At 45.3% G+C, this 14,675-nt stretch overlaps 1 protein-coding gene and 1 long non-coding RNA gene across 5 annotated transcripts in view; one reads left to right on the top strand and one right to left on the bottom strand.

Annotated features, from left to right (window-relative positions):
* The window catches only part of NFAT5 (nuclear factor of activated T cells 5), a 161,693-nt gene extending 155,903 nt beyond the window's left edge, over positions 1-5,790 (bottom strand). For 2 of the 4 annotated variants that reach the window (XM_062177899.1, XM_062177900.1), the window contains exons 1-2: positions 5,434-5,790; positions 3,652-3,705 (exon numbers count right to left, since the gene is read on the bottom strand). In XM_062177899.1, coding sequence (XP_062033883.1) covers positions 3,652-3,705; positions 5,434-5,506 — 127 coding nt within the window. In that variant the 5' untranslated portion in view covers positions 5,507-5,790. The remainder of the gene's footprint in view (positions 1-3,651; positions 3,706-5,433) is intronic. The other 2 variants (XM_062177902.1, XM_062177901.1) reach the window with 2 other exon arrangements.
* Positions 5,663-11,956, top strand: LOC133748856 (uncharacterized). Its single transcript, XR_009864508.1, has 3 exons — positions 5,663-5,754; positions 7,210-7,331; positions 10,249-11,956. It is a non-coding gene; the product is annotated as an uncharacterized LOC133748856 (long non-coding RNA).
* Positions 11,957-14,675: the final 2,719 nt, after the last annotated feature.

The raw sequence follows: 14,675 nt of genomic DNA, 5'->3' as shown, positions 1-14,675 counted from the left end.
GTAAGTTACTGAACCTTGAGCCTTCATTTCATCTCTAAAACTTTTAATAATTATCATAAAGCATTGTTAAAAGAATTCAGTGAGTGGGGCCGGCACCATGGCGCAGTAGGTTAAGCCTCTGCCTGAGGCACCAGCAACCCATATGGGCACCAGTTCCAGTCCTAGCTGTTCCACGTCTGACCCAGCTCCCTCCTGATGGCCTGGGAAAGCAGCAGTAGTAGTTCTTGGGTCCCTGCGACCATGTGGGAGACCCGGAAGAAGCTTCTGGCTCCTTAATTCAGATCAGCCCCACTTGGACCCGTTGTGGCCATTTGGCGAATAAACCAGTGGATGGAAGATCTCTCTGTCTCTCCCTCTAACTCTGCTTCTTAAATAAAAATATAATTTTTTTTTTTTAATGTGAAAGAGTTACACAGAGAGAGAAAGAGACGCAGAGAGAGAGGTCCTCCATCCACTGGTTCACTCCTCAATTGGCTGCAATGGCCGGAGCTGTGCTGATCCAAAGCCAGGAGCCAGGAGCTTCTTCCTGGTCTCCCACACGGGTGCAGGGGCCCAAGGACTTGGGCCATCCTCCACTGCCTTCCCAGGCCACAGCAGAAAGCTGGATAGGAAGAGGAGGAGCCGGGTCTCGAACCGGTGCCCACATGGGATGCCGGCACTGCAGGCGGAGGTCTTGCCCACCATGCCACAGCAACAGCCCCAAATAAATAAATCCTAAAAAAAAAAAAAAGAATTCAGTGAGTTTATATCTGTAAAGTTCTTGGCAAATAGTAAGCACTGTACAGGTATGAGGATACTTCAAAAAGTTCACAGAAAATGGAATTAAAAGATGTTTCTTAGGCTGGCACCGTGGCTCAATACACTAACCCTCTGCTTGCGGCGCAGGCACACCAGGTTCTAGTCCCGGTCGGGGCACCAGATTCTGTCCCGGTTGCCCCTCTTCCAGGCCAGCTCTCTGCTATGGCCCGGGAAGGCAGTGGAGGATGGCCCAAGTGCTTGGGCCCTGCACCCGCATGGGAGACCAGGAGAAGCACCTGGCTCCTGGCTTCGGATCAGCGCAGTGCGCTGGCCACAGCACACCAGCCGCGGCGGCCATTGGAGGGTAAACCAATGGCAAAGGAAGACCTTTCTCTCTGTCTCTCTCTCTCTCTGTCACTGTCCACTCTGCCTGTCAAAAAAAAAAAAAAAAGATGTTTCTTTTGGTGTGAAAAAACGTTTGAAATTCATGCATGCTTGCATCTGCTTAAAGTTTTTTTTAATTTAGCTGATATTTATCAAGTATTTACTATGCACCAGATTAAATGTTTCACACAAATTTGTCTAAAACAATCTGTATAACAACCTAGAATAAAGATACTATTATTACCCCCATTTAAAGACGAGAAAATCGGGCCGGTGCCTTTTCTCACTAGGTTAATCCTCCACCTGTGGCACCGGCATCCCATATGGGCACCGGGTTCTAGTCCTGGTTGCTCCTCTTCCAGTCCAGCTCTCTGCTGTGGCCCAGGAAGGCAGTGGAGGATGGCCCAAGTGCTTGGGTGCCTGCACCCGCATGGGAGACCAGGAGGAAGCACCTGGCTCCTGGCTTCGGATTGGCGCAGCGTGCCAGCCATAGCGGCCATTTGGGGAGTGAACCAATGGAAGGAAGACCTTTCTCTCTGTCTCTCTCTCTCACTGCCCAACTCAGCCTGTCAAATTAAAAAAATAATAATAATAATCTGGTTTGGAAGAGGGATGTGAATAAAATAAAACAGAATACAATTGATAATTGTTAAAGCCTGGTGATGGGTATATTGGGAGGGTCATTATTTTATTCTCTCTGCTTTTAAGTTCTTTAAAATGTTCATTTAAAAAGGTTTAAAACAGCAAAGGGGCAGCACAGATTAAATACTTCATTAAACACGCAAACAACTGTTTTAGCTATCCTAATCAAAAATTTCCAAAGGATGTGACATACTTGATACTTATATTTTACATTATATATATAATCTGTAAAGGAGGCTGTCTTTAAATAATTGAGTATCCTCTCAACCAAAATGAAAAATTATCAAAGTACAAAGGCAAAAACATGCAAATATATATTAAGTGACTGTATATCCATTAATTCATTAAAAATATTTGCTGAATAATTAACATTCATTTTTTTTTTCCATTTCTTTCTCCTTCCTGATGATCTCCTGGATTATGACACCCTGGTTTGCTGCCCAGGAAATTAATGGGTTTGTACAGACAAATACGATTCCATAATATGTTCCTATATTGAATAGTACAAATAAAACTAAAAATCTGCCTTCTAAGAAATCCTCCTAAAAATTCTCTCATTTCAAACTGTAGTTTTAAAAATATAAATATAACAACTAATTAGAGACTTTTATGCTCTAAATTATACTATTAAAACAACTTAGCTGATACTAAAGGAAAACAACACCATGTATTAAGCCAGACACTATACTAGGTACTTAATATTATTAAGTGTTAAAGTACCCAGACACTACAATAGGTACTTTAATACATATAAGCCCACTAAACTTAAGAGATACCTACATTTTTACAGGAAGAAAAAGTTTAGAAAAGTAAAATCATTTGTGCCAGGTCACAGGACTAATAAAGTGCTAAACCAGTATTCAAACTTAAGCTCAATTACAAAACCCACTTTCTCCCCATTATACTAAGACCACCTCTGAAGGAAGCAAAAACTAAACTCAATTCAAACTCACTTATTTGCAGCCTTCTTAAAGTGAGCCATAAAATGTTTACGTTACTGGTTACATACTCCTATATATTTCATAGTGGCAGCTTGGCTTTGGGTAAAGAACACTACCGAAAATCCCTAAAAGGGCTGTTTTTGCTGGCGTGCGACTTATTTTTCCCAAAGTCTCTTAATTTCAGCCTTATTTTCTCATCTATATAATGGGGAAATTAATAACCTAGTAGTCCAACTCCAAGATTTCAACATCCAAAGATGATATATGCGAAATCTATAAAATCAGCAGTATTTTATGTCTTAAAATGCTCAAAACAACATAAAACAAAGTGTTCTAAAGTAATCGTCAGCTGTTTAAACTAGTCCAAGATTAAATTAACACTGCCAGAACTTTCTAAAGCCCTTTTTCTCTATTCACAACTTAATCATCATCTTGATTACTTGGCTTCCCTTATCCTTAAATATAATGCAATAGTAATTACATCAATGCTTTTGTAAATAATGTATCATTCTGAAATGCTCAGCACACAAAAGTTCTAAATTTGTAATTTTCAATCTTAGTATGTGTTGGTGTCACTCTATTTTAATTATATTCATCAGCTTAATGTTTGGGCCTTTTCACATTCAGTTTGTGTATAAAAAGCTAGAATTAAGCTTTGGAATTCTAAAGTAAAACACCCAACACATAATTTGTAATGATTTTTGTAGTGTTTTTTTTGTTTGTTTTCTTAAAGTTTCTCAAAGCAGGTACAACAGCCAACAGCACACCAAACACAGCAACAAAACCCACTCAAACATTCAGCTGCCCTAAAAGAAGGATCAGGCTCTTTAGGAGAAAACATTGTGTGAGTCTGCAAAGTTTCACACTTTCCCATTTCAGAAATTCCATTTCAGAGAAAGCCTTTGCATACTAACACAATATGCTTCAAAAATGGCACTTTGCTGACCTTCCAATAGTCCAGCTCTATGAAAATTCTGTGATGGGTGTAACTTCAGAGAATCTGAAAAACACAAAAAGCATTAAGTACTTTTTATGCTGAATGAGAAAAAAATGCCAAGGATAGCATACATCTCTTAAGTAATTGTCATGTATCATTGGGAGCTAAAGCCCATATTTATGAATATATTCCCTGCAAAAGGAAGGTTGAACTGCCTCTCCATTGGTCTCTAAGCTAAACTTAGATTTTCATAAAGCACTTGTTTCATGGAAAATTATCTGATTACTGCCCAAATGGTGTTAATGTCTTGACTATTTTTAGCACCCAATTGTACCACATTAGCCCTGCTCTAAGAATCATCTCTTGATGGTCTCTCTTGTTTCTGACACTCAAAACTACAATATTTCCAAGCTATTTCAGGTAATGCTGTTCAAAAAACATACAGCAGGACAGTGGCTGCCAACTGAAGTCACTGAAGCAAGAGACAATGGCTACAGTTACTAAGTAGGACTCTGTGTACAAACTCAACCGCCAGTCTAGAAAGTCCAGTACCTTCCAGAGTAAGCCACCTCACTCCGATTCACTTAAACAACTGAAATACACTAATGTGAACCTGAAGTCCCCTTTGTTAGCTAGCAGAGGGTGGAAACTGCAGATGGATTCATCAAAGCAACATCAGGAGAAACGCCGAATTTCTCAGGAAGGGGGTTTACACCGACAGGTTCTTTGCTGACTATGGAAACATGCGCAGGTAAGAAGCCAGCTATGTCTTGTGCCCCTTTCCAGTGGTTTAAGGCCTGATGTGTGCAGCGGGAGCGTTTTGGTGTGCTGCCCCTCGTACAGGGAACCTGTTCTGACACATTCTTGTGGTGTCCAGTATAGGAATTTAACCCCAGTAGAGATCAACTCGAGTGTTAATATTTCGGATGCTGGGAAGCCCCTGCAGGCCTTGACCAGAAGAGTTTTCAAATGAGACATCTCTGCCCGGTGGCCCCTCTCCGCCACAAGCCCTGGAACAGCAGAGGAGAGAAAATTCTCAAAGGATAGCGTCTGTGTCTCAGCTGGTACTCCAGGGAGATGAGAGGAATAAAACTAATCCAGAGAGAGCACCCCTATCTGGGTAAAAGACAGGGAGAAGTAAGTAATTAGAATGCCACGGAGGTGGGGAGAGAAAAAAAGAAAATTCGGGCCCTTTCCAGCAAGCCGATGACGGGGAAAGGAAGAACGGCCTGGCGGAGGGGGGGGGGGGCGTCCCAACACCGGGAGGGAGTGGACTAGGCCGGAGCGAGAGGGGGGTAGAACGACGGCGCACAAACAAGCTCGAGGGGAGAAAATGGTGACCCTGTACCCAGAACCGGCCCCAAGCCACGCCGCCCGCCTGGGGGCAACTTTGCCCCGGAGGAGGGTCCTGGTAAGGGGAGCTGCGGCGCCCCGGGGAATCGCTGCGGCCCCAGCGCGGGGCCCAGCCCCAGTGATCCCCGAGCTGTAGAGGCCCCGGGCCGCCTGCGCCGACGGCTGCACGGAGCCATCGGTGCCGCAGAGACCCGGGGGCCGACGGAATCCGGGCCCCGAGCCGCCCGCGGCTCCGCGGGGGAGGGGCCGCCGCTCCTGCGCTCGCCCCCTCCACCTCCACCACCACCAGCACCACCACCGCCACCCCGACCCCGGCCAGGGAGGCTTCCCCCGGGCCCGGGCCTCTCCACCCGCACCCCCGGACGGGACCCTCGGGGCACCCCCGCGCCCCGGCTCCCCGCCCCCACGCCCCACCCCCCACCCCCCAGCCTGACTCACCTCGCGAGTACAGGGACTTGGGCGATTCCAGGTCTAGGTCCGCGCTGAGCAATGAGATGAAGTCCGAGGGCATCGCAGCTCGACCCAGCCCGGCCCGAGGGCAGCGGGAGGGGGGGAGCGGCGGTGGCGGCGGCACCTCCTCTCCGGGACCGCGGGCACCGAACCGGGGGCGGCCAGCGAGGGCGGCTGCTGCCTCCTCCTGCTCCTCCTCCTCCTCCTCCTCCTCCTCGAGTGACTTCCACTGGGCCGAGGAGCGGAGAAACGGCGGCGGGCTCCGCAGAAAACTCCAAAGAGACTGATTCCCGGCGAGCCAGGAGAGAGGTTCGGGGCGGGGAAGGGGTGGGGGGAGAGCCAACGGGTCCGTTTCGTGCTTCTCCTCAGCGAGAACTGACGGTCGCCGCCACCGCCGCCGCCGCTGACAGGAATCTGAGCCCCGCCCCCCCGCGGGGCACTGCGCAGGCGCGGAGGGGGGCGGCCGCGAGCCGGGAAGAGCCGGGCAGCCGCCGGGGGGCGGGGAGGCACGCCGCGGAACAGCATCAACAAGGGCCTCGCTTCCTGCCGCCGCGGCCCGGGCTGCCGTTCCCGAGCCGGCCCGGGCCCCAGCGCCGGGGAGGGAAGGGAGGGAGGCGGGGAGGGGTGCGAGCGCTGGGGCCCCGAGCAGGGAAGAGGTGGTGACGGCGAACCTGAGGCGGCCGGCCCGGCTCGGGCGCAGGGGCGACCCCCGTGATGGGTGGCTGGCGGGGGGTCTCCCAGGGGAGTGGGGTTTTCTGGCTCGGACGGACCAGCCCTGTGAGGGTCTTCGTGGACACGTCTACACTGGCCTGGCCCAAGGGCTGTCGCTCTCGTTCCTTGATGAGGAAATGGCAAACCGTATTCTGAAAATCTTGAGTTACCGGGTTTTTTGGTTTTTTTTTGTTTTTTGTTTTTCTTTTTTTTTTTTTTAAATTCAAGTTCCTTCTCCCCCTCTTCCCTCTCTTCCCCACCCGGGCCTTTGGCGGCTGAAAGGTTTAAAAGCGATCTCCCTTGTACTGGAACGTCCGGGTTTGTTCGTAGTGGGAGATGGAAGACAGTTTAAAAATTGGATCGTGTCACTCCACCTGGCTGTGGCAGAGAGGAGGGAAAAAAAAAGGAAAACCCAAACCCTGCGCTTCCAGTTTGTCACTTGTGGACTAGGCAAGGATGGGGGGAGAACACACAGAATTGAGTTTTTAGCTGTTCGTGGGGCTGAAAGTTTCCGTTGCAAACACAAAATCCTCACCTACACCACAGACTGTTTCCTGACTCTATTTAATAGACTTCTGGGAAATTTTTAATCAAGTTATCAAAATATCAATTGGAGTGCGGGGTGTGCATCCTGGGAAATAATTTTCATCTGGTGTGGATTATTGATGCCACATGGGCCAGGTTTTGAAACTATTCGAGTTGGGTTAGTTCTCGTTATTCCTCCCCCCCCACCCCCAAGATAGTTACAAGTCATAAAAATGCAGTTTGTTGTTTTCTTTTTCATATGTATATTTAAATTATAGAGCCCAGATCTGGGCGTTTCATCTGGACTTGGAGTGCTGGGTCTGGAGGAAGAATCTCAGAGCCAAGAAGGCCCCCATGCAAGTGTCTGGGGTGGGGCTCTGTACAGTTTTACCTGCAGACCTAGAATTTAAACTTGTGTTACCACAGCCTACCTATCTCTACATCTGGACAGCTGATGCAAGTTGCCCAATTATGGTCACTGAATTCTGTGTGGTAATCAATCAACCCTGAACATTTTCCTCCTGACAGAAATGAGAAAGCTTTTCAGAGCCACCCCAAGATGGCGAGCAGAACAGGAAACGACCTCTCAGATGTCCATGGCCACTGTGTGCTGTTGAAACAAGTCTCAAGGGAAGTCCCTTTCCTGACTGGTAAGACCTCCGACTCCTTGGCGAGAGGGAGAGTCAAGCCTCACGTTGCCCAACAGGCCGAGGATTATTGAAACCCCATAGGTGTTTGAATTAGGGTAAGCGCCTGATGGAGCCCTCTCCCCTCCATTAGTCACTAGGTAATGTGAGAAGAGGAAATTGCAGGGTACCAGGCAGAACCCTACTAATGGGAAAGCTGGGTGAGTCACTGAGCGTATCCCCTTTCCCCAGACCTACGTCATCACTCAGCAAACTTAAGGTAAAGGAAATCCCCAATACTGTTATGACCCTCATTAAAAAGTCAAGAGTTGGCAAGGCCTCTTCCACCTAACCTCCGTCTTCTCTGCCCTCTCTGTGACTTTTTTCCCCCACTGCTGCTTTGTTGTTGACGTTCATCAGATTTTCCCTGACTCAATGACAGCAAAATGAAGAGAGGTCCCCCATTAAATTCCCTGGGCTTAGGCCTCGCCTGATCAGGCCCTGCATTGAGCACTGATGGTATCTAAATAGATATTTGAAAATTAAATGGTCCCCTCACCATCCCGTTCCTTTCAGAATTACATCCTTTGAAAAAAGTGCTTATATTGGTTTCATGGCCATGCTATGCAGACAGCATAGAGACCTAAATTTTCATTTTGCCCTTCAAATTTCAGTGACTAAAAACACAAATTTGTTAGTAAACAGTGTTTGATGTGCTCTGAGCACAAAATACCATGTAACCTGCATGATATTCAAGGTTATAAAAACTTATCTGATCATTGTGTCGTTAATAAATCATATGCTACCTCTAGTTCCCTGTTTCCCTGGGGTCACATGTCTCAGTTCTGTTCCATTGTATTTGATATGAAGTAGTCTAGTAATACATCGTAAAAATCACCCCATCATCCTCAGACCCTTCTCATAAAAGTCCCTCTGTGTAGAATAAAAAGTAAAACTTTATAGATCTAAAAATTTGGAAATTTCCTTTCCTTGAAAATTACAATAGGATCACAGAACAAAACATACAGATTTAGTAGTTTGTAGAATTCCCTTATATTACAATCATATATCGCATTTCCTAGTCACTTGATTACAATTTCACAAGAACCCAGATTCAGCTACACGATTGTGTATATTATGCAATAGAGTGGCAGTTTTTACATTGGTGGTGTATTCTTTAACCCCTCCTGGACCTGTTTAGGCACTTTGTGAATTGTGTAGCTGGATCTGTTCTAAATGAAAGAGGTTCAAATATCAACCACTGAAAAGGAATTAAGTAAACTCATACAAAACACAGGAACGTGTTGTCACAAAACCTACAGAATCTTTGGCATTATAATACTATTAAGGCAGTTAAAATAATTTTAGTCACACATACATTGTAAGGAACCTGCTAAACAAACACAAAATCTGAAAGGAAAATTTCCAAAGCAATTCAAGTAACAAGACAGAGGAAAAAAAAAGTTTAGACTACAAATTATTTTTGCCCTACCTTGGGATCATTCATTATAATGGAGAATTGATAGTGGTGAGAAACAGCAGTGACCTCATTTGTGCTGAAATTATAATCAAATTGTGTTTCATTATGTGTCAATTTTGACCCTATGAATATGTTCTAGCAAATATTGTTGAAGGCAAAATTAGTTTCTGTACTGTTTGCCATCAGGTTTAGAACAGTTTTTCCTTACATCTTCCAAGGTACCTAAATCTTATAACCAGGAATCTAATACACTTGGCTGAAATAACTTCTGTATTTTATAAGTTGATCAGTCAGTGTTTTCATCCGAAGTCTGAGAGACCTCTCTCAAGGTCTAGGGTATTTGCCAAGTCCTGAGCTACAGTGCAGTCAGCTTAAATCTGGAGGACTCAGTGGGCAGTGAGAAAGAAGGTAAATGTCAATGAAATTCACAGGATGGATTAGGGAGGAGAAATTTTAATGAGAAAATAGAAACCCCTGAGCCCATTAAACCAAGAAAAGAAGAAAGATGAAAGATATTGTCTCTCAATCACTCCAATAATAGGCAAGTTAGGGGCCGGCGCTGTGTTGCAGCAGGTTAAAGCCTCAGTCTGCAGTGCTGGCATCCCATATGGGCGCTGGTTCAAGTCCCGGCTGCTCCACTTCCGATCCAGCTCTCTGCTATGGCCTGGGAAAGCAGTAGAAGATGGCCCAAGTCCTTGGGGCCCTGCATCCACATGGGAGACCCGGAAGAAGCTCCTGGCGCCTGGTTCCAGAGCGGCACAGCTCCAGCCATTGCAGCCATTTAGGGAGTGAAGCAGCAGATGGAAGACCTCTCTCTCTGTCTCTCTCTCTGTCTCTCTCTCTCTGTAACTCTGCCTTTCAAGTAAATAAATAAATCTTAAAAAAAAAAAATAATAGGGAAGTTGGACATATGCAAACTGTGAGCAAGTCCTTATTATACTGGCCCTGATTCCCCAAATTATATTTGCCAAGATGCTGTTTCTGCTTTAATCATACTGTTTGTTCAGTCTATTTTGTTATCCCACTGCAGCTGTGAGAGTAGTTGGAACAAAAGTATCACGTTGTCTCAATTTAGGGAGCTTTAACGGAGGACCATGGATTTGCTTCAAGGTATCTATGATCTCCCTTGCAAATTTTTGCAAGCTTGTACCTTTATGCATCTCTTTCCTAGGGATAAAGGTTAAAATTTTAGCCTTCCTAAGCTTTCTGAAAGGTCCATAACCAGAAAAGATGAAAAACACTCCTCCCTGCGAAGCAAATCTATTCTTCTCCCAGTCCATGAACAGATGCCAGCAATTATACCAAGGGTAGGCGATACAAAGATGGTACACAGATGAATCTACTAAGTGAACTCCACCTGACAGGGGATTTGCCCTGTAAACAAACACATGCTTCGTGATGGGTCTTCTATGAGAGATCTGTACAGGCATCTAGAAATAAATTCTCTTTTTGCTTTCTTAGCTGATAACAGAGGAAGAGGAAGGAATGCCATGCTATGCACCACACGCTTTCTTCTCCCACTGCCCCTTACAGTTGATACCTCTTCACTCCAATCACAATTCCCTATGGGGATTAAAAGAAGTTAGACAGTTGCTGCCAGAGTCCTGACATATGAATGTTGACCGTGTGATACATCGTGGCCATGATGTGTTGATGCAAACATTCCAAGAAATACCTGGGCTTCATTGGACTTTGTCAGTGCATAGTCAAAGAAACTGAGTATCTTCGTTTCGGCTTTGCTGAGGATTATGGCTGAATGCTTAGGTTAAGAATGCATTGATAAAATAGTTGAATTGGTCATCCATAACTAAGCCCCAGAACTGAAGGGCTAAGTTGAAGTTATTGTACAAACTACACTGGCTTTAGAAATAACATTTCCACCTGGGAAGCATTTGTTTCAGCCAAATAAGAAAATGTGGACTGGCCCAAACGTGGGAAAAGGCATACAATGGACCTGCCTACGGGTGTTAGAATCTAATTATAAAATAGAGTTCAGAGTATTCGTTTATTTATTCATTTCATTTTTCCACCTGTAAAAGTTCTACTTTGCTTCAAAATCCAGCTCAGATAGCACTTCCGTGTGAATTCATCCTGTACCCTTCCAAGCAATATTAATTATTTTCTCCCCTGGATTCCCATAGCATTTTGTTCAAATTGCTGGCATAGTGACATCACAATAAATTATAGTTCGTGAGTTTCTCTGTGATAAATTGTGAGCACTTGATTGTATAGTGTCTGGAAAGGTAAAAATTAATAAAATGCAACTCTTACCTTAAATAGCATATAATTGATTGTGAGCACATAGCTCTAAATCTCAGAATGAAACCATCATTGACATTTTAATAAGAACTTGATACTGGACACAGAGATTAATAGAATGGAAGAAGAAACTGGAAAGGTAAGAACAGAGCAGAGGCAAAAGGCCTTGAACAGTATACCAAGGATATTGTTCTTCATCCAGTAAGCACTGGGGAGCACTGAAGGTTTTTGAAGAGGGGGCATGACCACCTGGACAGAGCTATATTTTAAGAAAGTAGCAGAGGCACCAGTGTAGGGAGTAAACTGGCAACTGAGAGGCTGATAAGAGAGACCAGCCAAGAACCAGGAAGGCCCTAAATAGCGGAGCAGAAAAAAAAAAAAAATAGAAAGAATTGCATATGTTAGACATTGTGGAAGTAGAATCAAAAGAACCCAGAAATTGCTTGAATATTCAGAATGAGGGAGCAAGAAAAGTCTGGAAAAGGAGAAGGCAGGACAGAGATTTGCAATGTCCACCACTGGGCTCATCATCATTGCAGTGCAACAGGTGCACCCACCAAAAATATTAACAGAGAAGCAAACACCACTAAAAATGAGTCACCCAAGAGGTTTTCTACTTTATACTTCGTTATCTGGAAGAGCAAAGATTCTAATCAGAAAGAAGTTATCTTAGACTTACTCTTTAGCAGTCGAAAATCCAAGTAAATACAACTGGATAGAACTCAGAGTAAATCGGTAAGACACCAGTCTGCATGAGCATGCTTTCCCAAATTTCACTCCAAACATAGCTTGAGCATTAATATTTAAGACAGTAAATGTTCATTTTTACTATAACTAAATGCGCAAGAAGTTCAACAGTCCTAAGGGCCAACAATTCTGTAAAAGAAAACAGGTTTCTAAAAATAATGTCTTTAAGGAGAATCTATTTTTTTTAAATTTTTTTTATTTAATAAATGTGAATTTACAAAGTACAACTTTCATATTGTTGTGGCTTTCCCCGCGCCCCCCCCCAACCTCCCTCTCTCCCTCGGCCCTCCCCTCTTCCACTCCCTCTCCCACCCCGCCCTTCATCCAGTTTCATTTTCAATTACCTTCATATATAGAAGATCAACTTAGTATATACTAAGCAAGGGTTTCAACAGGCTGCATTCACACAACCGCACAAGGTATAGGGTATTGTTTGACTAGTAGTATTTTTAAGTTTCATAGTAAAACACATTAAGGACAGAGATCCTACATGGGGAGCATGTACCCAGTGACTCCCGTTGTTGGTTTAACAATTGGCACTCTTATTTATGACGTCAGCAATCCCCCGAGGCTCTTGCTATGAGCTGTCTAGGCTATGGAAGCCCCTCAAGTTCACCAACTCTGAACTTGTTTAGTCAAGGCAGGAGAATCTATTTTTAAACCCTTCCGTTGAGTAATAATGTACCTTAGGTTTATTCTGTAAGGTCTGGACCAAGGATCAAAGCATGTAAAAACCAGGTAGAAAATAACCTAAGGGAACTCTGAACTCAGCCCTGAGAGCCTGAAGTTGTGAGGAACAGGTAGACCTCTGCCCTTTGTAACCACTAAATAAATATCTGTCTTGGGTGAATGAGGAATCTGAGAAAGTCAGAGTCACTTCAGAAGCAAAGGAGAAGCTGTAATGTATGAGCCGGTCAACCCTAAATCCCCAATCAGACATGGACTTTAGTGTTGGGGACCATTGCTAAATATGGTGCCCACTGTGTTCTCATTTCTTCTAGATAGATGTAGTATATTTTCTGTTGTCCCCATATACTTCAGTGATCAAAAACTTCCAAAGGAACATGTCATCACTCATGTGATCCAAGATAATACCTGATCTCTCTCATGGATGTGGCATGCCCCTTATGTTAATGTATCAAAGGGGGCAGGTGTGTGGTGCAGCGGCTGATAAATCACTTAGCACACCCACACCCCATACTGGAGTCCCTGGTTGAATGCCAGCCCCCGTTAATGGGCACCTTGAGAGGCAACAGGTGATGGCTCAAATACTTGGGGCCCTGCTACCCACATGGGAGTCCTGAATTGAGTTCTGTGCTTCTGGCTTTGGCCTGGCCCAGCCCCTGCTGATGTAGGTGTTTGAGGAGTAAGCCAGAGGATGGAAGCTCACTCGCTCGCTCACTCTCAAATAAATTAAAATAATAAGTAAAATTCCTTTAAAAAGTGGGATCAGAGGCTATTTAATAAAGCAGGAAGTGAAGTGACCTGGAACTTGGAGTCCCGGGCGGGCACTCTTTGGCACCTACTGAGCAGACGTTCACACCTCTGCTTAGTGAGCCGAGTCTCCTTCAAGGAGAGCTTGTGCTTCCCCTCCGGACTTAATCTTGGGTGGGGTCGGGCCGGAGCCGCTGGCACCACCTTGCCACAAAGAGAAAAGGGCCTCTTTGCAGTGGACTGAGCACAGGGAAGCAGAGCCAAGACACGGAGAGGAAAACCAGGATCTGGGAGAAAAAAAAAAATCACTGGAGTCTCCGGAGGAAGCCACACCTGACTTCAGTTATCCGAGTTGATAAATTCTGTATTTTTGCCGAGAAGGTTTGGGATCGGCTTTTCTGTCACTTCAAAGCGAGAGTCTTAACTTGATACCGTCTTCCCAGGTTTATGAAACGTTCTTGGGCCTCTGCCTCCTCCCTGTGAAAGAAGTAGGTTAGATTATTTATCAGGCAGGGATTGTGTTTGGCTGCTAGTGACAAACACCAGTGTCTTAGAGGTTTTATTTTTCTCATGCAAGAAGCCTGGAGTTGGGCCATCCCTCCCGGCAGGCTCAGCCCTAGGATGCCAACAGGCACACAGCTTTCTAGAGGTGACCCCTCCCTTGTTCTCATAGAGACGGCCTCTGGGCAAGAAGAGGAAGAATGAAGGGCACAGCGGGAAGACTCACAGAGCACCCCACCTGAAAGGAAGGCTGAGAAATGTGTAGGGGTGTGTAATGGGTATATTGATGCTCTCGGCTAAACTGTCAATTCCAGCTTCCTGCCTATGCCCACCCTGAGGGGAGTCCGGGAGGGTTCAAGTGGTTGTGTCCTTCTGGACTTGATTCTGGGTGGGGTAAGGCTGGAGCTGCCACAGGGGAGACTTGGATTGAGTTCCTGCCTCCTGACTTTTGCCTGCCTCCTGACTTTTGTCAGCCCTGACATTTGGGGAATGAACCAACCGATGAGAGCTCTTTGTGTCTCTGTCTCCCTGTATCTCAAACAAATAAACAGGAATTTTAAAAATGTAAACTGGGTTCAATTGGCAGGGGAGCCGGGGAGAGTAGATATTGGGTAGACGATTATAGTATCTGCCAGAGTATGTTCGAGAACAGGTAACCTCCCTCTCTGAAATCCCATAATTTCAGTCTTCTTTCTAGTTTTTACATAATCCTTTCCTAATGGCAAATAGCTAGAGGTTTTGTGGGAAGGGAGCACTGTTTAAAACACAGTTTAGGAGAACTAGAGCTACATCGCCATGCATGAAATGACGGTGATGCTCCTGAGATGTCAGGTTCCAGACAAGCTTTCGCAGCTGCAGCCTCCTCTCAAACTGTCGTACCTTGCAGATTCCAGTCCTCAGAAAGCTTCCCCTTACTAAGCCCAGCTGTTCTGATCCCTTCTTCAGGC

This window comes from Lepus europaeus, chromosome 19, assembly GCF_033115175.1.
Source record: "Lepus europaeus isolate LE1 chromosome 19, mLepTim1.pri, whole genome shotgun sequence".
Classification (NCBI taxonomy): Eukaryota; Metazoa; Chordata; class Mammalia; order Lagomorpha; family Leporidae; genus Lepus; species Lepus europaeus.
The sequence above is the reverse complement of the archived record's forward strand: the minus strand, read 5'-3'. Positions and strand labels throughout refer to the sequence as shown.